Source organism: Saccostrea cucullata, unplaced genomic scaffold, assembly GCF_032062105.1.
Source record: "Saccostrea cucullata isolate Sc308-1 unplaced genomic scaffold, CSIRO_AGI_Scuc_v1 ctg12492, whole genome shotgun sequence".
Classification (NCBI taxonomy): domain Eukaryota; kingdom Metazoa; phylum Mollusca; class Bivalvia; order Ostreida; family Ostreidae; genus Saccostrea; species Saccostrea cuccullata.
Window position 1 is genome coordinate 1 of NW_026927284.1, and position 25,091 is coordinate 25,091.

A 25,091-nucleotide genomic window follows, 5' to 3' on the forward strand; every position below is an offset into this window, starting at 1 on the left:
AATCACGTCATCAAAATTGAGTAAATTGTTAAAATGCTTTTTTGAAAATGACCCAACAACATTATCAATATGAAAATTTAGATATACCTAAATACAATTTTTGTGATATTTCAAATTGTAGGGGGGAAGGCCTGAATTTAGATACTTAGATAAATTTAGCTTAATCCCAGGGTTTATGGATTTCACAATTAAATATTTACATTTCCAATTAATTTCCACTATGATTCTTTACAAAATAAAATGCAATATATTTTCTCATGAACTACATTAGGTATGTATCACGAAAAAGCATGAATATCTCTATTGTTACGTCATAATACCGCTCTTGACGTCAAAAAGTCAAAAATAAAGTGCACAATGTTTTGTTTTGACAATGACAGTTGAAAGGCGTAAATTTATAGCAAGACATCAGAAAAGTAATGTAAATATAAGAAATGAATTAATTTTTTTTTAAAGATTCATGAGGTATATGAACTACAACGCTTCACGCCGGCATATTTATCATGAAGCGCCAACGCGCTTCATGAAATATGCCAGCGTGAAGCGTCGTAGTCTCATGAATCTTCAAAAAATTAATTCATTTCTTAAATAAATCAAAAGGCCACACAATCTTTGATTTTAAAACAAACAAATATTGAACTTTTTCTTAATTATGTGAGTTGAAAAATATTTAACTATTTGAAAAAGTATACAAAATCCTTTAATTTAGGCAAATCTGTTTAGATTTTATGGAAAAGGTTGATATGTGTCCTTAAATACAAAAGTCTCCAATGAAGGTGAAAAGAAAAAATATATATATTTATTTATTTGTTTTCTGTTTATCTCTATATAATATTGTTGAATGTTTTATGATAAAGTGGGGGTCCCTAGAGAAGTACTAGAGTGGGACCAGGAGGCCAGAGAGCGGTATGTGGAGTACGCTAAGAGAGGAACACAGACAGTCCACCATGCCCGGGGGATGATTGTAGGATGTGCTGGGGCGGGCAAAACCACGCTACTTAAACGTCTGCAAGGTTGTAGTAAAGAAGAGATTGATAATGTAAAATCTACTGAGGGATTGGAGGTGCATGAGGAAATATTTGATTTATGTTATAAAACACAATCATTAAAAGGTAAAGTTGAAAAGTTAATCACCCTGCTTATTTTGTTTTATCATAGTCTTTCGATTAAAGAAAATACATAGGCTTATTTTCTTCTCTAGTCTCTAATAATGAGCACTTTTTTGCACAGCGTTCATTTTGTATTCATAGTATTGTTGAAACATCATACAAAGTTGCGTTATTACGTATTGAATACTGACCATTATGCAGCCAAGCAGCTTTTTTTTTTTAAAGAAAGGGGGGGGGGGGCAGCCTAAGAAAAAAATGGATTTACCCGAAAAAGTGGCTAGCAAAAAATGGAATATTGGCCAAACTCAAAAATCTTATTTCAAGGGGTTGTGGTAGGGGTGGGGCTGGGTTTGGGGTGGGGTATTGGGATGTTGAGGCCAATTTTTTTTAATACCAACTTCTTTCAGTACCAATTTTTTTGCATTCAATACTACATTTCTCCGATATCAATTTCCTGTTTTAAAAGCTGAGGGGGGAAGGGGGAGGGGGCAGCCTTTCCAAAAGTAAAAGTAATAATGTGGGAATAATTTGGGGAAGCTCCTTCCACCACCAACCCCAAACCCCCAACCCCCAACCCCCAACTGTCGGGCCTCCTGTTGCTACGTACTTGTTATGAGTAAATATGGTAAAATTGTTTGTCGGCAATTTCTATCACCACTAAGCAAACATTTTATCTACCTAAACCTAAACATTCCATCAAGTTTCCATTCCACGGAAACCACTAAGCTCCGATTCCATACGGATTCCTGGGTCACCAAAACTTAACCCTTTCGACGCCAAAGCGACAAAAATGTCGTTTACTGTGTCAACGCCAAACCGACAAAAATGTCGCTTTGTAATACATGTTTAACTTTTTTTGTTTATTTATCATTTATCTCAGTTTAAATTGAATACAGTAATATCTAAATTTTGACACAAGTATGGACCTTTATTTTTAAATTGGTACTGGTCTAAATATGACGTCATATTTCTTATTATTGACGTTAAATTATGACACTAGCGGTGTAAAATTTGGCGCGTCATATCGTGTTTTTTTTAATGATCCATTTACTCAGTAGTCCTCAGACAGTTTACACTTATTTACCCCTGGCGATACTTACATGCATATAGATATTTTATCGATCGATCGATCGATCGAGATCTGTGAATATACATATAGTCTTTATAAAATGTATTTATCATTCAAAAAATATGATATTGAAATTAACAATTTAACATCTAAAAACAGTAGTCACTGATATTACTGTTGAAATCTTACGATAAAATGTCAATTTGAGCTCGTATTGAAATTGCAACAATTTTTTTAAAAATAAAATACAGTCTATTCATTTATTTATTTATTTATTCATTTATTTGTTTTTGAGCATTATCCCGACAATGATTTTATGCTTCGAATAAACAACAATGGACTAAGCTGAAAAGACAATATGATCTACATTTACATGTATTTATAAACCACAGGCGCTTTCGATGTTCTTATAGAAGATTAATTAATATTGATGTGGTGAAATCTTTTGAGAATGAATTAATGATAGCTGAAAAAATACTAAAATACTATCACTTGTAATTGTAGGCGTTAGAAATGCCATTCAAGAAATTAGAGCCTAAATTAAACTTGATTGGCTTTCAGCTTCCAGCTTCCTACATGTACCGATTAACTGAAATTAAACCCCCCCCCCCCCCCCCCACACACACACACATACACAAAGAAATCACCATATTATTTTCTTTTTTAAGTTTCAAGCTCTGAGGCCTGGGATATTGAAACTATTTCATTTTATATTTTTGATTTTCGTTATCATCAATCAGGTGGAGCTATTAATTATGTATAATAAGCTTAGTTTTGATATGAAATAAAATTCTGAAAAGTAGTCTTTTTATAAAACATACATGTCGAGCTATCCACTATTGGAAAAATGAAAAATAAAAGCAACCAGAGGCTATATCCGAGAGGAATAAAAAGATGCACTCTCCCGAACATTGAACTAAAAATTTCCCGACTCAAAACTTTGTTTTTTTTTATATTCCAGGACAAGATGTTTTGGGTCTTATCACAATGAAACATTATGTTAAAGTTGTTAAAAAAAATTAGTTGTGTATGATAAAAAATTGCCACTTTAACGGTGAAATCATGGATGACGAGTTTTAACTCTGTTCACTCAACACCCCGGCTATGTCTTAAGGTACATCGAATATCTTATAAGAGAGATAACTCTTAATGGCATAATGTCTATTACATATATTCCTTTATGAACTTTTTTTTGGAAAATCATTAAGGTTTAAGCATCATTCTATTTAAACGAGCAGAGGGCTTTCTGCAAGTTCCATATGGCTGCAAAAAAAAAACTCTATTTAGCGTTAGCGGACGACTCGGAATTAGTTTTTAGGTATGTTTTAAACACACCATGATACGGAAGCCCGTTGGTGCCACGTATGAAAATATTTTATCTGGCGGCCGCCACTTATTAATTGGCGTCCGCCACATAAATATCTGGCGGCCGCCACATATATATCTGGCGGCCGCTACTTATTATTTGGCGGCCGCCACTTATGTATCTGGCGGCCGCCACTTAATATCTGGCGGCTGCCACTTATATATATCTGGCGGCCGCCACATAAATTATTTTTCAAAAGGTGAGTGTTATTGGGGTAAAAAGATGGATGTTGACACAACCGCTGCTTATTGATAAAAAAGTAAATGAGAACTGAAATATTGGAACACCATTCTTGGAAATCCAAAATACAAAACTTCATTTAATTCTCAACCAATCATAGCTTACAGTAAACACCATGATTTATGTCCGTGACCCCTGATGAGGCTTCTTAATAATCGAAACACCCTACAAATACTTGCATAATTCAAATCAAATATTAATCGGCTCTATGCAAAAACATATCTATTAGAAGTGTGGATTGGAGTGTTGGTTCATAATAATTCTATTACAAGTTTGGTTGTGTTGCTATAATAATTTTTACACTGTATCCACCTCTTAAACCACACATTAAAACATGCGCGCGATTCAGGAAGCCAGGTGTTATCTGGCTGCCACCATATAAATTATGTGGCGGCCGCCAAATATTATGTAGCGGTCTCTAGATATATAAGTGGCGGCCGCCAGATAAATATATGGCGACCGCCAAATAATAAGTGGCGGCCGCCAAATATCATGTAGCAGCCGCCAGAAAAATATGTGGCGGCCGCCAGATATTATATAGCGGCCGCCAGAAAAACTATGTGGCGGCCGCCATATATTAAGTGGCGGCCGCCAGATATATAAGTGGCGGCCGCCAAATAATAAGTGGCGACCGCCAAATAATTATGTGGCGGCCGCCAGATATACAAGTGGCGGCCGCAAAATAATAAGTGGCGGCCGCCAGATAAAATGTTTTTCGTACGTGGCACCAATGGGCTTCCGTAGCTTGTCAACTTTTTCTGTAAGTAAAAAAAAATCTGTGCCCCCCCCCCCCCTCAACATTCAAATTATTCGATGCTACTTGCCTGTTACAAGTCATGTTCTATAACTTCGAGATTCCGAGAAAGGGGTCTGAAATGGGGTGAGGGGAAGGATTGAGTTCCTGTCTCTTTACGTCTTAATGGTTGAAAACTCCTAAAATGAATGTTGACCTCAAATCCGACTTGTCCTCATTATTTTTCAAGTGGGGGTGTCTCCATTTGAGTGAAAAATTCCTGAGAGGGATGTTTAACAACAAACAAACAATTAAATGACATAAAAACACAATATTGATTTGCGTGAAGAAATATGCAGGGGATTTTTTCCATCATAAATTTTCTTCTCAAGAACAGCAAGGGCATTATTGTCCCCCGTTTCGGGGAAAGGGAGGGAACATTAAATCTTATTTGTCTGTCAGTCTGGCCATCTTTGACAGTATGTGCATCTGTCACAATAAATTTAACCTTGATCATAACTTTTGAATAATATGAGATAGGGCTTTCATATTTCACATGTACATTACCACAAAACTTCCTAAATGTACTATGATTTTTTAACTTAAGTGAGACCTTGACCTAAAAATTTTACCTACTTTCCAAAAAATAACATTTTAAATTAATCATTTTGAAAGAGAAAAGATATGGCATTTAAATTATACATGTATATTACATGTGAAAAGACTTTTCTAAATATATCATGACTTTTGACTTTCTGATCTTGACCTAGAAGTTTAACCTACTTTTCAAAAATATTATATTATATATATATATATATATATATATATATATATATATATATATATATATATATATATATATATATATATATATAAACTTTTGATTGAAAAGAGATGGGTCTTTCATATTTGACATGTACTTTACCTGCAACAAAATATTTCGAGCATGCGATGATTTCCCCCCTTTGACCTAATTTTCATAAAGTGACATATGATAGGGATGCATATTTGATACTCAATCTGCCATAAATTATGGCATCCCATTCAATTAAACACAGAAAGCAAAGGACCACAATTCTTTGAATTTGCATGTATAATCTTGATATGGAAACATCCTCATATAATGTATATTCAAGTTTTTTATGCTACGCCATGATTAGGAATACATGTATTAGTTTTTGTCATGTCCGTCCTCCACCCTTCCATTTGTCTTTCCATCAAGCTCAAAGAAATTACTTTCTAGATATTTTATCAAAGTTCATATGCTGATGTATATACTGATGTAAACTATCCAACTGTGGCAATATTTTTTATGCGCCCGGATCGATAGATCCCGGGCATATATTGTTTTTGTCCTGTCTGTTTGTCTGTTTGTTTATCTGTTTGTCTGTTTGTCTGTTTGTCAACTTTAACCTTGGCCATAACTTTTGAACAATAGGAGATAGAGACTTCATAATTGGTATGCATGTACTCCACTATTAAAGTCCTTTCAAATGAAATCAAGGTCAATGACCTTGTGACCTTGACTGTGACCTATATGCTAAAAATAGCTTTTTCTACTGTTTGTCATAACTTTTTAACCATAGGAGATAGGGACTTGATATTTGGTATGCATACTCCTCTAATAAAGCCTTTTCAGTTGACAACAAGGTCAATGATCTTGTGACCTTGACTGACCTATATGCTAAAAATAGCTTTTTACACTTTTTGCCATAATTTTTGAACCAAAGGAGATAGGAACCTCATATTTGGGATGCATACTCCACTGATTAAGTTCTTTTAAATGACACCATGTTCAATGACCTTGTGACCTTGACCATGACCTAGATGCTATAAATAGCTTTTACACTTTTTGCCATAAATTTTTAACCATAGGAGATAGGAACTCCATATTTAGGATGCATACTCCACTGATTAAATTCTTTCAAATGACGCCATGGTCAATGACCTTGACTGTGACCTATATGCTAAAAATAGCTTTTTACACTTTTGGCCATAACTTTTAAATCATAGTAGATAGGAACTTCATATTTGGGATGCATACTCCACTGATTAAGTTCTTTCAAATGACACCACAGTCAGTGACCTTGTGACCTTGACTGTGACCAATATGCTAAAAAATAGATTTTTTGAACTTTGTTTCCGCCGGGTGCATAGTGTTTCACAAACACATCTTGTTTACCTTTACTTTCCTTTGACCTTTACTTAACTTTTCTTAAAATTAGTGTTTAGCTTTATTTTAGAGAAACCATAATGATTCAAGTTGTGTAATGAAACTTCACATGATGATACATACTGATGTAAGCAATTAAAGCTTTACAATGCTTCACTCTTTTTAGCTCACCTGAGCCGAAGGCTCAAGTGAGCTTTTCTGATCACATTGTGTCCGTCGTCCGTCCGTCCATCTGTCCGTCCGTCCGTAAACTTTTCACATTTTCAACTTCTTCTCAAGAACCACTGGGCCAATTTTGACCAAACTTAGTACAAAGCATTCTTGGGTGAAGGGAAATTTAAATTGTAAAAATGAAGGGCCAAATCCCTTAACAATGGGAGATAATCAAGAAAAGACAAAAATAGGGTGGGTTTATTAAAAAATCTTCTTCTCAAGAACCACTGGGCCAGAAAAGCTGAAACTTATGTGGAAGCATCCTGGGGTAGTGTAGATTCTAAATTGTACAAATCATGACCCCCGGGGGTTGGTCGGGGCCACAATGGGGAATCAAAGTTTAACATAGAAAAATATAGGAAAAATCTTTAAAAATCTTTTTCTCAAGAACCACTGGGCCAGAAAAGCTGAAACTTATGTGGAGCATCCTGGGGTAGTGTAGATTCTAAATTGTACAAATCATGACCCCCGGGGGTTGGGTGGGGCCTCAATGGGGAATCCAAGTTTTACATAGAAATATATAGGAAAAATCTTTAAAAATCTTCTTCTCAAGAACCACTGGGCCAGAAAAGCTGAAACGTATGTGGAAGCATCCTGGGGTAGTGTAGATTCTAAATTGTTGAAATCATGACCCCCGGGGGTAGGGTGGGGCCACAATTGGGAATCAAAGTTTTACATAGAAATATATAGGAAAAATCTTTAAAAATCTTCTTTTCAAGAACCACTGGGCCAGAAAAGCTGAAACTTATGTGGAAGCATCCTGGGGTAGTGTAGATTCTAAATTGTTGAAATCATGACCCCCGGGGGTAGGGCGGGACCACAATGGGGAATCCAAGTTTTACATAGAAATATATAGGAAAAATCTTTAAAAATCTTCTCAAGAAGCACTGGTCCAGAAAAGCTGAAACTTATGTGGAAACATCCTGGGGTAGTTTAGATTCTGAATTGTACAAATCACGACCCCTAGGGTAGGGTGGGGCCACAATGGGGAATCAAAGTTTTACATAGAAATATATAGGAAAAATCTTTAAAAATCTTCTTCTCAAGTACCACTGGGCCAGAAAAGCTGAAACTTATGTGGAAGCATCCTGGGGTAGTGTAGATTCTAAATTGTTGAAATCATGACCCCAGGGGTAGGGCGGGACCACAATGGGGAATCCAAGTTTTACATAGAAATATATAGGAAAAATCTTTAAAAATCTTCTTCTCAAGAAGCACTGGTCCAGAAAAGCTGAAACTTATGTGGAAGCATCCTGGGGTAGTTTAGATTCTGAAATGTACAAATCATGACCCCCGGGGGTTGGGCGGGGCCACAATGGGGAATCAAAGTTTTACATAGAAGTATATAGGAAAAATCTTCTTCTTAATAACCACTGGGCCAGAAAAGCTGAAGCTTATGTGGAAGCATCCTGGGGTAGTGTAGATTCTAAATTGTTCAAATCATGACCCGAGGGGGGGGGGGGGGTAGGGCGGGGCCACAATGGGAAATCAAAGTTTTACATAGAAATATATTGGACAATTTTTAAAAGCTGAAACTTATGTGGAAGCATCCTGGGGTAGTGTAGATTTCAAATTGTCTAAATTATGATCAGTGGGATAGGGTGGGGTCACGATATGTATTACAAGGGGGAAATCTAGTAAAGAACAGAATGGTCAAAGCTTCTCAGGTGAGCGATGTGGCCCATGGGCCTCTTGTTTACCTTGACATTTCCTGTGATCTTGACCTCACTGTCTTAGACTAGATCAGTTTTGAATAAACAGTTCAAGATATATTAATCAAACTTCATATGCTAATCCATACTGATGAGAGCTATTATTGCATTAACTTATTTTGACCTTGAATTTTCTTTAAAGTTCTTCTTTTCAGGAACACCAAGAGCATGATTGATATGGAAATATTCTCAAGAGGTGTAGATTCAAGTTTGTACAAATCATGACCACCAGGGTTAGGGAGGTGCCATATTTTTCCAGCCCCTTTTTGCCATCCATATGAAAATTCAAATTTTAAAACCATTTTACACAAACACAAAACAAACCAATCATTTTCTAAATGATCATGGTTTAAAGCTATTGCAGCATAAGATATTAGGGAAGTTCTTGAAAGCAGGGTGATTAAACATGTCAAATATATGTAAAAAAATATATATATATTTATTATTCTACCTCGATTTGATCCCCATTCCCCCCACCCCCCAGGCAAAATGAAAATTCCGAAACCTTACTGCACATCTACATGACACCACCAACCATCTCTCAAAAGATGATTAGGCTGCTGAGTAAAATGTAGAAGGAGTTCAGGGAAGAAGGGGCTTTTTGTATAAAAAATGTCATTTTTCAACCCCCATTTGATCCCCCGGGGCTAAATCAAAATTCCGAAACCTTACTGCACATCTACATGACACGACCAACCATCTCTCAAAAGATTATTAGGCTGCTGAGTAAAATGTTGAAGGAGTTCAGGCAAGAAGGGGCTTTTTGTATAAAAAATGTCATTTTTCGACCCCCATTTGATCCCCCGGGGCAAAATCAAAATTCCGAAACCTTACTGCACATCTACATGACACGACCAACCATCTCTCAAAAGATGATTAGGCTGCTGAGTAAAATGTTGAAGGAGTTCAGGGAAGAAGGGGCTTTTTGTATAAAAAAAATGTCATTTTTCGACCCCCATTTGATCCCCCGGGGCAAAATCAAAATTCCGAAACCTTACTGCACATCTACATGACACCCCCAACCATCTCCCAAAGGATGATTAAGCTACTGTGAAAAATGTAGGAGGAGTTCAGGGAAGAAGGGGCTTTTTGTAGAAAAAACGTCATTTTTCGACCCCCATTTGATCCCCCGGGGCAAAATCAAAATTCCGAAACCTTACTGCACATCTACATGACACCCCTAACCATCTCCCAAAGGATGATTAAGCTACTGTGAAAAATGTAGGAGGAGTTCAGGGAAGAAGGGGCTTTTTGTATAAAAAACGTCATTTTTCGACCCCCATTTGATCCCCCGGGGCAAAATCAAAATTCCGAAACCTTACTGCACATCTACATGACACCCCCAACCATCTCCCAAAAGATGATTAGGCTACTGTGTAAAGTGTAAGAGGAGTTCAGGGAAGGCGGGGCTTTTTGCATAAAAAAAACGTCATTTTTCGACCCCCATTTGATCCCCCGGGGCAAAATCAAAATTTCGAAACCTTACGGCACATCTACATGACACCCCTAACCATCTCCCAAAGGATGATTAAGCTACTGTGAAAAATGTAGGAGGAGTTCAGGGAAGAAGGGGCTTTTTGTATAAAAAACGTCATTTTTCGACCCCCATTTGATCCCCCGGGGCAAAATCAAAATTCCGAAACCTTACTGCACATCTACATGACACCCCCAACCATCTCCCAAAGGATGATTAAGCTACTGTGAAAAATGTAGGAGGAGTTCAGGGAAGAAGGGGCTTTTTGTAGAAAAAACGTCATTTTTCGACCCCCATTTGATCCCCCGGGGCAAAATCAAAATTCCGAAACCTTACTGCACATCTACATGACACCCCTAACCATCTCCCAAAGGATGATTAAGCTACTGTGAAAAATGTAGGAGGAGTTCAGGGAAGAAGGGGCTTTTTGTATAAAAAACGTCATTTTTCGACCCCCATTTGATCCCCCGGGGCAAAATCAAAATTCCGAAACCTTACTGCACATCTACATGACACCCCCAACCATCTCCCAAAGGATGATTAAGCTACTGTGAAAAATGTAGGAGGAGTTCAGGGAAGAAGGGGCTTTTTGTATAAAAAACGTCATTTTTCGACCCCCATTTGATCCCCCGGGGCAAAATCAAAATTTCGAAACCTTACGGCACATCTACATGACACCCCTAACCATCTCCCAAAGGATGATTAAGCTACTGTGAAAAATGTAGGAGGAGTTCAGGGAAGAAGGGGCTTTTTGTATAAAAAACGTCATTTTTCGACCCCCATTTGATCCCCCGGGGCAAAATCAAAATTCCGAAACCTTACTGCACATCTACATGACACCCCCAACCATCTCCCAAAGGATGATTAAGCTACTGTGAAAAATGTAGGAGGAGTTCAGGGAAGAAGGGGCTTTTTGTATAAAAAACGTCATTTTTCGACCCCCATTTGATCCCCCGGGGCAAAATCAAAATTCCGAAACCTTACTGCACATCTACATGACACCCCCAACCATCTCCCAAAGGATGATTAAGCTACTGTGAAAAATGTAGGAGGAGTTCAGGGAAGAAAAGTGTGACAGACGGACGGACGGACGGACGGACATGAGTAACAACAATATACCCGAACTTTCTTTCGAAAGTGCGGGTATAAAAACACTTAACTAAAGATAACGATATTGCGTTTAGATACGAGTACAAGTACTTGTACCTCCCCGTTTTAAGTTTTCTTGAATGTCAACTAACTTGTCTCTGGTTTATTTTCGCATATGACCTCAATCATCTAGATTAGCATTTCAGGCAGTTTTGTTCCTTTTGGGGTAAATGGACGCGCCAGTGACGTCACGTCATGGCGTCGCGGACAACGGATATTTGAGCGAAGTTGTGGAGAAACGTCACCGCTGCTGCTGTAAAACATGAGTTTGAAATCTTATGCATTAAGAACCGTAAAGAATCGTCCCTTCCAAAAAGATTGGTTTGTGTTTCATAATTTTCGATTGAAGATTAATTGTGCGACAGCCTTGATACTAAGCGAGGGGTACCCAGGTGACATAAAATGCGTTGCACTCCTTGTGTTTTTATTATAGGTATTACGTATTTTTTTGAAAATTTCTGTAAAATTGATAGGTACGCGAACTCCTGTGATTACAGAGACCAATTTCTATAAGGTTTTTGAGATGATGTTCGATTGTTGTGTCCAAGTGAACCCCCCCCCCCCCAAAAAAAAAAAAAAGAACACTCAGTTCAGTAGCATTAATATCATTACTGCTTTTGATACAGTCTGATTTACTTGAAAAAAAAAAATAAATATAATTAATGATTTTTTTTATTTTTAAATATGGAATTAACTTTTTCAAAACAATACTTCATTATGTAAATGAGCCTGGTGTTTTATGTTTCTCCGCGTGGTAGTAGAAAAAAAATTTATTATTTATTATTTAACCCTGAAGAACCAATTTTATACACTTTGATTTCATTTGTAAACATGAAAGTAATATTTTTTTGGTATTATATCGGGATCGATTTTTTCGAGGGGAGGGCCCATGGTGTCCTTATTGTCGGACTGGACTTCTCTTTTATATTGTATTTGGGGGGAGGCACTGTATCAACACAATAACAATGTATTTTAAAATGTTGGTAATGTTTAGAAACATACTGAGTTCGAGACCCGCAACGACAAATTACATTATCATTCAGTCATGCCAACTTTGTTATGAAGCGTTTTAATTATTTTAAAATGTTTATCAAATACTGGAAAAATGAGATAAATTATATATTAAAAGTAATTAAGTTATGCATATTTGCATCAAGAAAGTACCATGTTATATGAGGGCCGTTTTTCTCGAACACGTCGGTATAAATTAATAGCATTTAGTATAAATATTATTTTAAAAAAGAATTGGGGTCTCTTTTGTTCTATCTAAAGTCTTTCCTGGCAATTGCTGGCTATAGGATTAATGGTTGCGTACTTTATTGTACCGATATTAAAATCATTGGAATAAATATGATTCTTTTTTAATCATTTTCCTTACATCCTTTTACCTTGGTTAAACAGGTGCTTTTTTTATTATCAATTTGATGCTTTTTTCTGACGCAACTATTTTACGTCTCAGTTGACGTCATAGTACGGCATCCTTGACGTAATAGTCGTAACGTTATTCGGCGTCGAAAGGGTTAAGGAATCGAAAGGTTTCCCGAGCTTCCATGTAGTTTCCCGTAACAGAAAACCTAAAGATTCCACCAAGTTTCCATTCCATGGAAACCACTTCGCTCCGATTCCATCAAGTTTCCTGATTCTGGAAACCAGTGGAATCTTCAGGTTTCCCATTACGGGAAACTACCTTGATGTTCGGGAAATTTAAGGTCGAAAGAGATTTCCATAGTTCGGGTTACCTTATGGAATCAGAGCGTAGTAGTTTCCGTGTCACGGGAAACTTGGCGGAAATAAGCTGGCATCCGCTGCGGAAACCACTGGAAAACAAGATGTAAACTTGAGGTTTCCATAAAGTTTCCTATAATGGAAAGCAATTTTTTCACCTTTTTCACCAAGTGATACAAATGTGAATTAAAAAGAAATCAAATTATCCCGAGTGTAATTTTCTATATATTTTTTTCTAGCTAGAAATATAGACACAGGCGATAAAAGGGAAGATAGTTCTGCTACAAATATAGACTCAAAGACCTTGACATTCTTTGACTTTGGCGGACAGTGTGCGTACTACGCCTGTCACCAGATTTACCTGACCAGGAGAGCTTTCTATGTTGTGGTGGTGGACGCCTCTAAACGTCTTGACCAGAAGGTGGATGAGAAAGTGTGTGACCAAGATGGAAGCGTATTCTCTGGATGGACCTATGGAGGTACTTGACTGCATAAATGTTAAAGAATGTGTATATTCTAGCTTATTTAGAAATCTGTTATATTCATGCAAGTGTTTACAATAAGAGCTTACAAATACTAGTTTTCCATATTTCAAATGTACAAAGCGAAAAAAAAATCAAGATTGCATGGAAAAAAGAACGCAATTAAAATATTATAAATTATGTCAACAAACTTGTTTAAAATTACAAATAAAAGTATAACTTTAAATAAACTGGCAGGTACATGTCCAATTTACAGGACTAATTAATAAAAGATTATAGTAATGGGTTAAAAAACGATATGATGTTTATTCCAATGCATTTTAAAAATAAATTTAAATATGTCGATACTTTTATGTGAATACAATTTAAACATTTTAGATTATTTCGTGTTCTGGAAAAAGTCTATCCACACCTACTGTGGTTCAGAGAAGGACACAGATCCTAAGCCAACCGTTCTGATTGTAGTGACTCACTGGGAAGAAGGAAACAGACAGTATCAGGTAAAATAATCTAATAATGATTTTACTTATCTTATACATTTGTATGCTTATACAGGTTAGTTGGGTTGAGGTTTCACTTAGCCCAAACTTTTTTTTCCCAATATAATTCGTCCCAAAACGCTAGTACCCGTTGTTTTTTTTTAAATAAAATTGTTATGTAATGAAATACTTTTGAATATGAAAATCGAATTTTATTTTATTTCAAAATGGTGATTACCATAAGATAATTTCACTTCACTTCCTGAATCGACATGATGAACGCAAGATTAATTGTTTTTAGACTAGCAAAGATACAAGCTTACCAAATAATTCTTTTTTTTATTTCTTATAAAACGGGAATCGTTATATTTATAGTTTCATCAGCAGTTCTTTTTTTTAGCAAGATTGCAAGATAGCCATTTTTGCAAGTGAAGCTCTCTTCTCTTTGAACAGCATAATAAATCGATGGAGGGCTAGAATTTTGACATAAGATTCATATTTAAGAAATTATTATAATGTTAAATAGTCAATGACTAAATAGTACACACTATGCTTCCTATTTTTTAGTTAAAAAAATTGGCCTATCTATTCTGAACTACCTTAAGTTTTCAAAAACTGGACGAAAGAATTTAAATTTAAAGCCAGAAGCTGAGATGTGTCCTCGGACCTAATTTTTTTCATTTTTTGAAAATTCATATTTTTGAAAATATTTCGGGATGATTAACATCTAGCCCCTTTTGTCTATTGAGGAATGTCGTTAATTTATATTTTGCGTTTGATATCTATGAAATTCAGGAGTGTATTTGGAGCATCGACCCCTAGCCCCAAGTATAGTGTTTCCAAGGATCAATTTTAAAACGTATTAATATTCGGCATCCCAAACTCCCTGATCCATTCTTTTATGTCACATTTCAAAAATTGCTGTTTTAAACTACGTACTATGATGATTTAATTACACAATCATATAATACTCTGAATGTAGGAATAAAAATGTTTTTCCAAACTTACGTTTAATGCAAAAAAAAAAAAACAAACAAACAAACAAATCCAATTTTTTAATTCAATGTCACTTCACTAACTATAATTTTTAAGTAAAATGAAACCTGATTCAGAAAAAAAACACATTTTATATTGAATAAAACTTTTGTTTTAATTTCAGAGTAAAGAAGCTCTTCTGAACAGCCTGAAGCATATTTTCCCTAAATCGACTAATTTATCCATGTACATCACCGAAGATAATGTTTATTTTATATCCTTTCCTCTCAAACCACTACAGGATCTGGAAAAAATTGTTTTCGATATAGCTTTACATCAACGATGGAAAGAAAACATTCCAAAAGAATGGGCCTTCTTTGAAATAGAGATTAATCAGAGGAAACATAATGAAAAGATTTTAGAAGTTAACGATTTAACAACAAAGCTTTCAGACAAAGGTGTTGAAGTAACATTGGAACAGTATGAAGATATGTTAAGATATTACCATGATGCGGGGAAAGTGCTTTATTTTAATGAAGAACAACTCAAGAAATATGTTATCATTGATGTTCAGTGGTTTATTGATGCTTTCAAATACATAATTACAGACAAGCTTCATTTTAAAGGCATTGATGTAGCCCAGGAAGACTGGGATGAGTACTATACTACAGGCAATCTGAAAGACGGACTTCTTGCCAAGATCTGGGAACATAAAGGTGACGTTTCATACACAAATCAAGAAGAATTGGAAGATTTGCTAGACCCTGACCTTGTCGACACTAATGGGAATCTACTCCTGAAATTCATGCAAAGACTTGGATTGGTAGCTCTTGGTCAAGAATCCCACTATGTACCATGCATGAACCGGAAGGAAATGGAGGAAGAACTTTCAAATCTCATTAAAGATTCAGATTCTAAGTCATCAGTCCTGATCTATCGATTTACATTTTTGCCATTTTTCTTCTTTTTTCGTCTTATTGTAGCTTGTATGCAAGAAGATGACTGGGAAGTACTTAAAACGCATGGTACATCTTGCCTCTACAGAGATACCGCTGTCTTTTCGTTTGCAGAATACCATATTGTTATATCAGTCACGAAAGAATCTATTCAACTGCAGGTGCTTCATTCTATGCCAGGTCATGCTTTGAAAACAGATAAAACACAGAAAATCCAAGAAAAAATAGAAAATATATTGCATATGTTTGCTGGACAGTTTATGAAAAAACTGTTCTTTGATAGAGGAATAAGATGTCAGATGGATAGTTCAAAAGCGACTGCCATGGATATCACAGAGCATTTTCTCACAGGAAAAAACATTCAAAAGGATGATCGGGAAAAAATGTGTCCTTTGCATCAAGTTATTAATCGACATTTTATCAATCCCAAAGAATTAACCAAGTATTGGAAAATGTAGAAATAGTTACAGCATAAAGTATTTAAAACTCTTGACTGAACCTATTCTCTGTGTATTAGCATTGAAGACGACATGTAAAGTTATTCACTATTTCTATTTAGATTTTTATTACCAAAGTATCTAAGTGGTGACCGGCAACATGACTCAAAAGACAGATTACGTCACAATCTCTGCTGATGTAAATGTTTACCTCTATTAAAATCAACAGTTCTTGTGTAATGTTATTCTAAAATTGTTTTGTTTAAACAATAATTATAAAGAAATATTTAAGAGTTATTAAAGATTTTGCAAACATTTAGATATTGTGTAATTGCCAAATCCACACTAACATTATTGACGCATTGTTCGAATTCTCAGTGCAGCAAGATCAAGCACACATTAACCACACCCGTCATGATCAGTTTTATTTCATGATGAAACGTTTATCGTCAATGCATCGTGGTAAATTTCAGAAGTAGATTTCTTTAAATATTTTTTTTCTGTGTTAAGTAGCCAAATTCTTTGTATCCATGTAATGATGTGAAGCCTTTTTATAATGCTGACGTCTTATTCAAGGATGCCCTGTGCGATATTGAGGTACTTTTCAGCCTGCGATATTTATAAAGCTATTTATTAAGATGATTTAGCAATATTTATTGAAAGAGTCTTTGTCCAAAATAAAGTTTTGTCGCTGCCGTGAAAATTGTACTACTGTAACACAAAAAACATTGTGAAATTAAAACATTTGCTTATATTCTAAATTATTTGAGCATATTGTATTATTTTACATATTTATTATGTGTGCATAAGAATTCCCATTATGGACTCCATAATGGACCCGTAAACATGAAGTATCGAAACTTCATACAAACACAATACAGGATGATATTTGGGAGGCGATATATTTTTAAAAAGTCAAGAAATCGCCATACAGGACCGTTTATGAATGTTATGTAAACTATGTATAATTAATAAGTTTATAAAAGGTTTTTGAAATTAATTACTGGAAATTTTTAAGCTCAACACCCTGTTCCTCCTTAAGTTTTAACATTATTTTTATACCCCTGCCCCGAAGGAGAGGGGGGTATACTGTTTTACCCTTGTCTATCTGTCCGTCCGTCTTTACGTCTGTCTATCTGTGCATTTGTCCGTCAGCAATAAATTTTAATCGAAGTTTTCCCAGCAACTACAGTTGCAGATGCCTGAAATTTAAACACAATCTTCTCTGAAGCAAGTCATATGGTGGGATTCGTTTCTTTTAAAATCTGATGTCAACTTCCTTTTTGTCCGTGCGTCTGTGCGTCTGTCTTTTTCGTTAATGTTTCATACATTTCAAATTTTTGTAACAGTTTTCTCAACAACTACTCATCGCAGATGCTTGACATTTTAGCACACTATTTTATGTGGCATGCTACATGTATATGGTTATTTTTTTTTCAAATGTGTTGTTAACTTCATATTTGTCAGTGCACCATTCCGTTTCTTAAATTAACAAATACCTTATTCGGTAGTAACCAATATCTCCCACCAAAACAAACTTTGACAGATTAAAATCTAATTAAGTTTTAAAACAGGGGGATTCATTCTTACACCAAAACGCTGAAAGTTTTCGTTAGCAATGGCGTCATCTGTTTGAAATGTCAGGAAAATGACGTAAATCTAAAATTTCTATTATATCTATAGGAAATTGTAAATCCATAATTTAACTTGACACACAAGTACATTACACTATGATACATAGTCAAGTACATCAGTTTATATTTTTAATGAATGGTGTTGACATGGTTCCTTAAAATAATTTCTATAGAAGCCCTTTAAAATGTTACTTTTTCTACATACCATATAACCCCTATTAATCGCCCCTACCCCTATAAGCGTCCCCCACCCCCTGGTCTTTTTCAATTTAATTTTCAATATAAGGGCTCTCTAATTTACAGTGATCAAAATCATCCAGAATTGTTTTAATAGTCCGCCATAATAAAGAAGGGTGAAAATGAAATTGTGATTAGGTAACCCAAAATAAAACATAAACATAAATATTCTTGAAAGAAAAATATTTTTAGAGCTACCTTATCATATATTTCTGAAAATGAAAGTTATACACGTTGAAAAACTTGTTATCCTTGTCTATTCCCTAATTTCAAAGTGGGAAAATGAGTCATAGAGCATGATTTGGGTGGATTAATGAAATTCAAAGGAAAGTTAGACAATTTCTAGTGGTTCTGTGTTATTTATTTCTTTTAAAAAGATTTCTAAAAGTTAAAATATGACATTCACAATTTTAGCAAGAATATCAAAATAACAAACCCCTTTCCGCAATTCTCTAAGCACCCGGGGCGATTAATAGGGATTATATGGTATTTAGTTTGATTTCAGTATAACTTGGCACATTATAAGAGTACACTAAGATCTATAATTTTACCCATTGATTTTGAAGAACAGCTAGTACATGTGTTTTACTATGGTACACAGAAAATTCTCTGAAATTTTTTCAAAATGTTTCTCCTCCTACTGTTTTAATTTGATTGCAAGCCACAGAGTGTCTGAACCAAGAACCATTATCCTATTTATTATCGTGCCTAGTTTCAAGGGCTACTTTTCTCTTCTTTTTTATATAATTACAAGCCAGTAGAGCTAAAGCCTCATCAGGAACTTCTGTTTTCTATTCCATTTTCATGTTTTTAACTTCTCTACTCCTTTTGCAATCGAAACTTGACACAAAGTAGCTGTTGGCAAAAGATACTGCAATTTATTGTGTTATAATAAATCCATTAAAATGCATCAGATTCAGAGGAGTTTTCGAGGATCAGTATGATATGCTATGAGATGGCGTTGATATAAGATGAATACAGAACTAAAAGCTTTTTCTAAGGTAATGTATTATATTTCTTAAACATATCTCTAGGATTTAATTAGATTGCAGCATCACAAAGAGTTTTTAGAGAAAAGTAAATTAAGTTTTTGTTTACAGACATGTTGAGAAGTCGTTGGAAAGTGAAAGGGAAAAGGTACCATGAAAAGACAAGTCAACAGATCATTATTGCGGACATGAAAATGACACGCTGCTCTGCTAACTACCTGACGAAACTCCCATTTGATGTGGTTTGCGAGCTGAGAACAAACTTCTGGAAGTTGGTTGTCATGGTGCAGAACAAGAGGATCAGGAATCATAGATCAGAAATCTTCGGGGAAAGATGTATTTTGGCTGGCCTTCTTGTCTGCACTGACAGCTGGAGAATTGTTCATGGCATTTCCAGGTAAAGGTTAGTAAATGTTTTACTAGTAATTTCTTTTTTCACTTAATCCAGACTATAGATTTATGTAAACTTTTAACATGATTTCCCCATAAGATAGCAATATAAACGGAAAATTCACTGTTCAAAAATGTATGTATAAGACAATTTTTTAGATTTAGTTTTTTGCATAAGAAATCTAGTATTTGCAATGCAGGATATATATTAAATTGAAGTGGAATTTTACTTCAAATCACATTTTATGAAAAAAATAATAATCTGCTATTCTGTTGAGTACTTGTTTGAATATAAATTATCTTATAATCTGCAGTAATGTTTTTAGTCAGAGGTGAATCAATTCCTACCTCTGATAACATTAGTTTCCAAATAAATAAACCAGTAGTTAATTTACCAATATTGAAAAAAAAAACTTTTCTTTTTCTTTTTAAAGATACATCGAACAAAAGACAACCAAGGCACCACCAACAGATGGCAGGAACGGTATGGCCTATGGGCACCAAATAAATGCTGAGGCTGCTAATTTCTTTGACGACTTGGCGACCAACCATGGAGAAAAACTACCAGACAAACTAAGGATCATGCTGCCAACATGCCTTTCACAGAAGAATGCCTATGAGGAGTATGTCAGACAACACGAGAAGTTTTGGAGGTTAAAAGAAGTATATTAATGGTAAAATAAACACCTAAATGTATTTTGATATCTCAGAAATACTTGTGAAATATTGTTCGTAAAACATTTGAATGTTGAACATAGAACTGTCAGTCATGAAAAAGAATTATAATATTCTTCAGGTCTGGCGTATTAGATAAATGAATAAATTATAATTAATAAGTACAATGAGATAAAGCCATTAATCTCTATTGAATTTAAGAGAACTACCTTTACGGAATGCAAAGAGTGTGCCATGATAAGACAGCTGAAGTCACAAAACCTGACAAAACAGCAACTCCTGACCCTAGAAAAGCAGAAGAAGGCACACTTGCAAGTTGCACGGAAACTTGATTTATTATGTATCTGAAACAGTCCTTAAATACAAATATTAAAGAATACTTTACATAAGATAGGATGCGTCAAATATGTATCAGATAAATACAAATTTATTCATAAGAAAAATTATCTATTAAGAAGAGATCCACTTAATCTAAAATCTCTTAAAATTAATACCCATGTACATATCATTTCTGAGCAAGATAACTAGACCATCTTTAGAATTTTAAATATTATGTCATTTCATTGTAAGGAATATGACCATTTCCTCATAACTCACTTTATTTCTAACAATTAAATAAACTCTTTTTCATTGTAGCATTGCCAGGGAAAAGTACTACATGCACGCAAAAGAAGGCAGCTGAAAACAACCAGAAATACCCTTCCCTGATAATCGACAAGATGGACCAGGCCAAGACCAACCTTCCTCGTTTTCCTTCATATCACAAAGCTAGCATTTTCTGCCATTCTCTCCAATTAATAAATAATGCTTCTACTTCGATTGATTTACTTTATAATCTGATTTCCACACAACTTTCTATTTATAAAGAAAGCTAAGGGTTTTTATTGTTAGGATATTAAAGAACTAAACAACAATATGCAAACCAATTTAACCAAAATTTTGTACACAGGAAGATGCAAATTTGACCAGAGTTTACCATCATGTTACGGGGGTTCTCTCCCATGGGCACAAGAAGGCTTTTGTGTACACATGGACGGATAAGTTCTGCACCGACAGCAACATCACCATCTACTGAAGGTTCTGGAGGATGTTGCAGAGGTATTAAGATTAAGTACATGATCATAAAACAGATGAATATTTTATCAACTTATAAACTCTGTAATAATGGCAACATCTATGTCTGATATGTAAACTGTAAAACAGTTATATCTGAGAAAGCATTAATGGTCAAGATATGTACAATAAATGAACGTTTTGATATGCAATAATTGATTGAAAAAACAATTATAAACAAATTTATAGTATAAAACTTAATTACCCTATTTTTGTTACCATAAATACAAATAAGATTTTGCATATGAATTAGAGATCAACTGATAATGCATTATAAAAACATATTTATATGTTTTCCTCTTTGTTATAAAAATCCATTTTTGTTTTCATTTCCAGGGGAGTTCACTACCACCAACCCTATACCTGCAGGCTGATAATCCTGCGAAGGACAATAAGAATTATATTTTGATGGGTTTTCTGGCAAATCTGGTGCAACGGACGATTTTCAGGAAGGCCAGTATTTCTTCCATTTAACGGAAACCAATTAATTCTTTTAAAAGAACTTTCAACTTTTTGAGAATAAAGCATACAATTAAAAATTGGAAATCTTGTGAACAAATTGGGGTTTTATTTGTGTAGTTCCATGGATGTTGCAAAAACTAATTCATTCTAGATAGGAAATAAGAGTTGAAAATTCTCACAAACTATAAAAAGGATGTTATTCAGTATAAAAGTGTTCCATTCATAACTTCCATGGCAATGGCGCTTGAAAGAATTTGGTTTCACATAACATCGATCAATGAAAAAAAAAATTCCGTTGAAGTACAGCAGAGTCATGATTACAGCAGTCTCGGTGTACGTAAAATTCTTGATTTATGTAAAAAAGAAAAGGTTGTTTAGATATGGACCCATTCAATCCTTAAAGCTTTAAAGGGTCGACTTTCAAGATTATTCTTTTCAAAATGTTTAAAACTGTTTAAAATATCTTCATTTGCAAAACAACAGGACCATAATAAGTGCGTATTATGGTCACTGGATCTTTTGTTACATTGTAAACTATTCAACTTATCATTTTTCAGATCAAACTGTGATTCTTAATGGTCGGACACACGCACGAGGACGTGGACCAGATTTTCTCCAGAATTTCTGTCCATCTGTCTGGAAAGGACATCACAACTTTCCCGTCCTTCAGGGCTTGATGGCTGAATCCTACCATCCTATTCCCCAAGTGAGGCACCTGGATGCACTCTGGCCATTCAAGTCCACAACCTACAAGGCGCTGGACGTCACTTCTCTAGCCAGTGCCTTCCAGAGGAATCCAGATCCCCTCGGTCCAATCACGGGAAGAAGGCCTTTGATGCCATGGAGGGGGACCTCAGGAAGTGGAAGAATGGGGTGGGGAAGTTGTGCCAAGCCGACATTGATTTGTGGACGAGACACCTGGAGGCTGAGCGTCACAAGCCATACCCAACAGCCATGCAGGCATCCAAGTTTGGGTCATTCCTGTCCAACACTGAAGAAATCGAGGCACCAGCAGCACTGGAAAGTCTCCAGCAGCATGTTTCCACCATCTCCAGACAATCAAATGTATGTATAAAAATGTATTTTTTTAATGAAACACATGAACAATTTTTTTTCCTAGTAAAGTTTATTATTTATCAACAGTATTATTAATAGATATCAGAGTGTAGAGATTTACATGATTTTTTTTTTTTTTGTGTACAATTCTTTTTCTTGAAAAAGTAGTACAATTTTTTGGGAAATCAAGTTCTGATTTAGTACATTCAACAAGAAAAAATTTTATTTTTAAACTAGATACCTAAGTTTCCTGAATTTTGTATTCAAATACTATCTACATATCATAGAAAATGTTGATATTATTTTAAGGGAAGAGAGGTAATTCTATTTTTAAAGTAAAGCAGAGTTTTATTTTTCAGATCAGAGTTGTGAAACGATGAAGGCAGTGAAACACCCTGCCAAAGTTTATCATTTTACATAAATTCTCCTGTCAGTTGTTCGGACTCTTTCTGCTGAAACTTATTTGTAATAAAATAGAATTTGATCAAAATTATATTATGCCACTGTAATTCTTATTTCAATTTAATTTTGTCATTTTAAGAAATTTTTGAATATGTTTATTAAGAAAATTTCCTTTTTGCTATTTTTTTAGTCTTTATATCAGAGAGATGAAAATATTTGCAGGCCCAAAATAACTTTGTAAGGAACTAAAATGTAATTAGTAAACCTAGGGCTTGAAGCATTAAAATTCACATGCATTGATAAGCTTTTAAATGGCATAGCTGTTAAGGCGCAATCAAATACTTAAAAAAAATGAACAGAAACAGAACAGAAAGACTGTAAAAGATCCAAAATGCACAATTGCTGGCCAATGATTATGATGAAATGATGAAACCGAGATAGTTTTATTTTGATGAGACTGAGGCCATTGGATGGACAGTCCATTATAAGTCATGATAAGATCTTGGTTTAGTTAAAGGTAAAGGGAGTGTTCAAACATTCAATTTGAATTATATACATAAGATGCAGATTCAAATGTGCTGACAGGAAGTAATTACTAAGTAATTAAAATAGATAACGGTCATGATTTTTTGAGTGTGTTTCAAATCATGTCACACAAGGGCCAATTGTTGAATTTCATTTTGATTCAATATGTTTTCATTCAAAATGCGATTTTCATTAGCCGTTATATTTTTTTCTTCTGATTGAAATGAACTGTGTGTGCATATTTATTCTGAGAATTGTTATTTTAAATAAACATGATTTTTTAAAGTTGTTTGTTATGTAAAGTTTGCTGTCTTTGTAACAAATAAATACAGATACTGCACCACAAACATCTGAGTTCTTTTTTTGTAGAGTTTGATTAGCTGTTGGTAAACAACATATATGCTGAAGGGTTAAGCATATACTGGTACATGATGAAGTCTATAACAGACAGAAGAGAAAACAGTTCATTGGGGCAAATATTTCATTCATAATGCCAAAGTAAGGTACAGTCCACTAATTGTTTTCCCATAAGCGACAATGTTAACGTTTCTTCTCATAGCGATGTCCCTAATTTTCGTTCAGAAGTGAGTGACCACTCAAATCAAACCACATCAACTTGTCCTTGGTTAAAATCTCGAGGTGGCATGTAAAATTCGTTTTCCGGCAAAATGCGTTTGTCTGTGGGAACCTCTAAAAATGAAAAGGAAAGTAGGGGAATTTCAGAATTGTAACTGGCGTTATAATGCACAAAATAATTCGGCTGATCTTCTTGATAAATAACATTTTCCAAGCTTTATGGTAGGAAAGACACTCCTTATCAACAAGTGTGAGGCTCAGTTTAGTACATCTACCCAATTTTTTTATGCAAGTCTGCAAATTAAGGAACTTGGATTTTTTTCTGCACTACTTTCTTCTCCTACTGATTCTAAAAATAATCAGTGGAATGTACCCAGTTCAACAAATATGACACCATGTAAAAGAGTGCCTTAGTACCAAATACTAAAAACGTATAACATTTAGCGGTGTATTCTTTTTAGCGAATTTAGGGGGTAAATGGCTAATATCTAATAAACCGTGGATCTATAATCCTGGATAAAAATGCCCTAGTCAATTAAGGCCCAAAGATTCAATCTGTAAGACTTTCTTCCAAGCCTTTCGGGTCCCGTGATCATGAAACATCTAAAACTTAAGTCGAAATATTATTATTAAATGTTGTGGAGGTCAAGCAGATAAACAAGTTAAAATGTTTCAATATTGATTCACCAAAGTTAATTTATTAACATTTTACTTGAGATAAAAACTTTGACTTAAGGTAG

At 34.9% G+C, this 25,091-nt stretch overlaps 1 protein-coding gene and 1 pseudogene across 1 annotated transcript; both read left to right on the forward strand.

The window, feature by feature from the left end:
• The first annotated feature begins 841 nt into the window (after positions 1–841).
• Positions 842–16,998, forward strand: LOC134273956 (probable serine/threonine-protein kinase pats1). The gene is made up of 4 exons (XM_062756185.1): positions 842–1,112; positions 13,203–13,442; positions 13,824–13,945; positions 15,084–16,998. The coding sequence occupies exons 1-4, from the start codon at positions 842–844 to the stop codon at positions 16,311–16,313; spliced, it is 1,863 nt and encodes a 620-aa protein (XP_062612169.1). The 3' UTR covers positions 16,314–16,998.
• Positions 16,999–22,236: 5,238 nt separating this feature from the next.
• On the forward strand, positions 22,237–24,122 carry LOC134273955 (uncharacterized; annotated as a pseudogene).
• Positions 24,123–25,091: the final 969 nt, after the last annotated feature.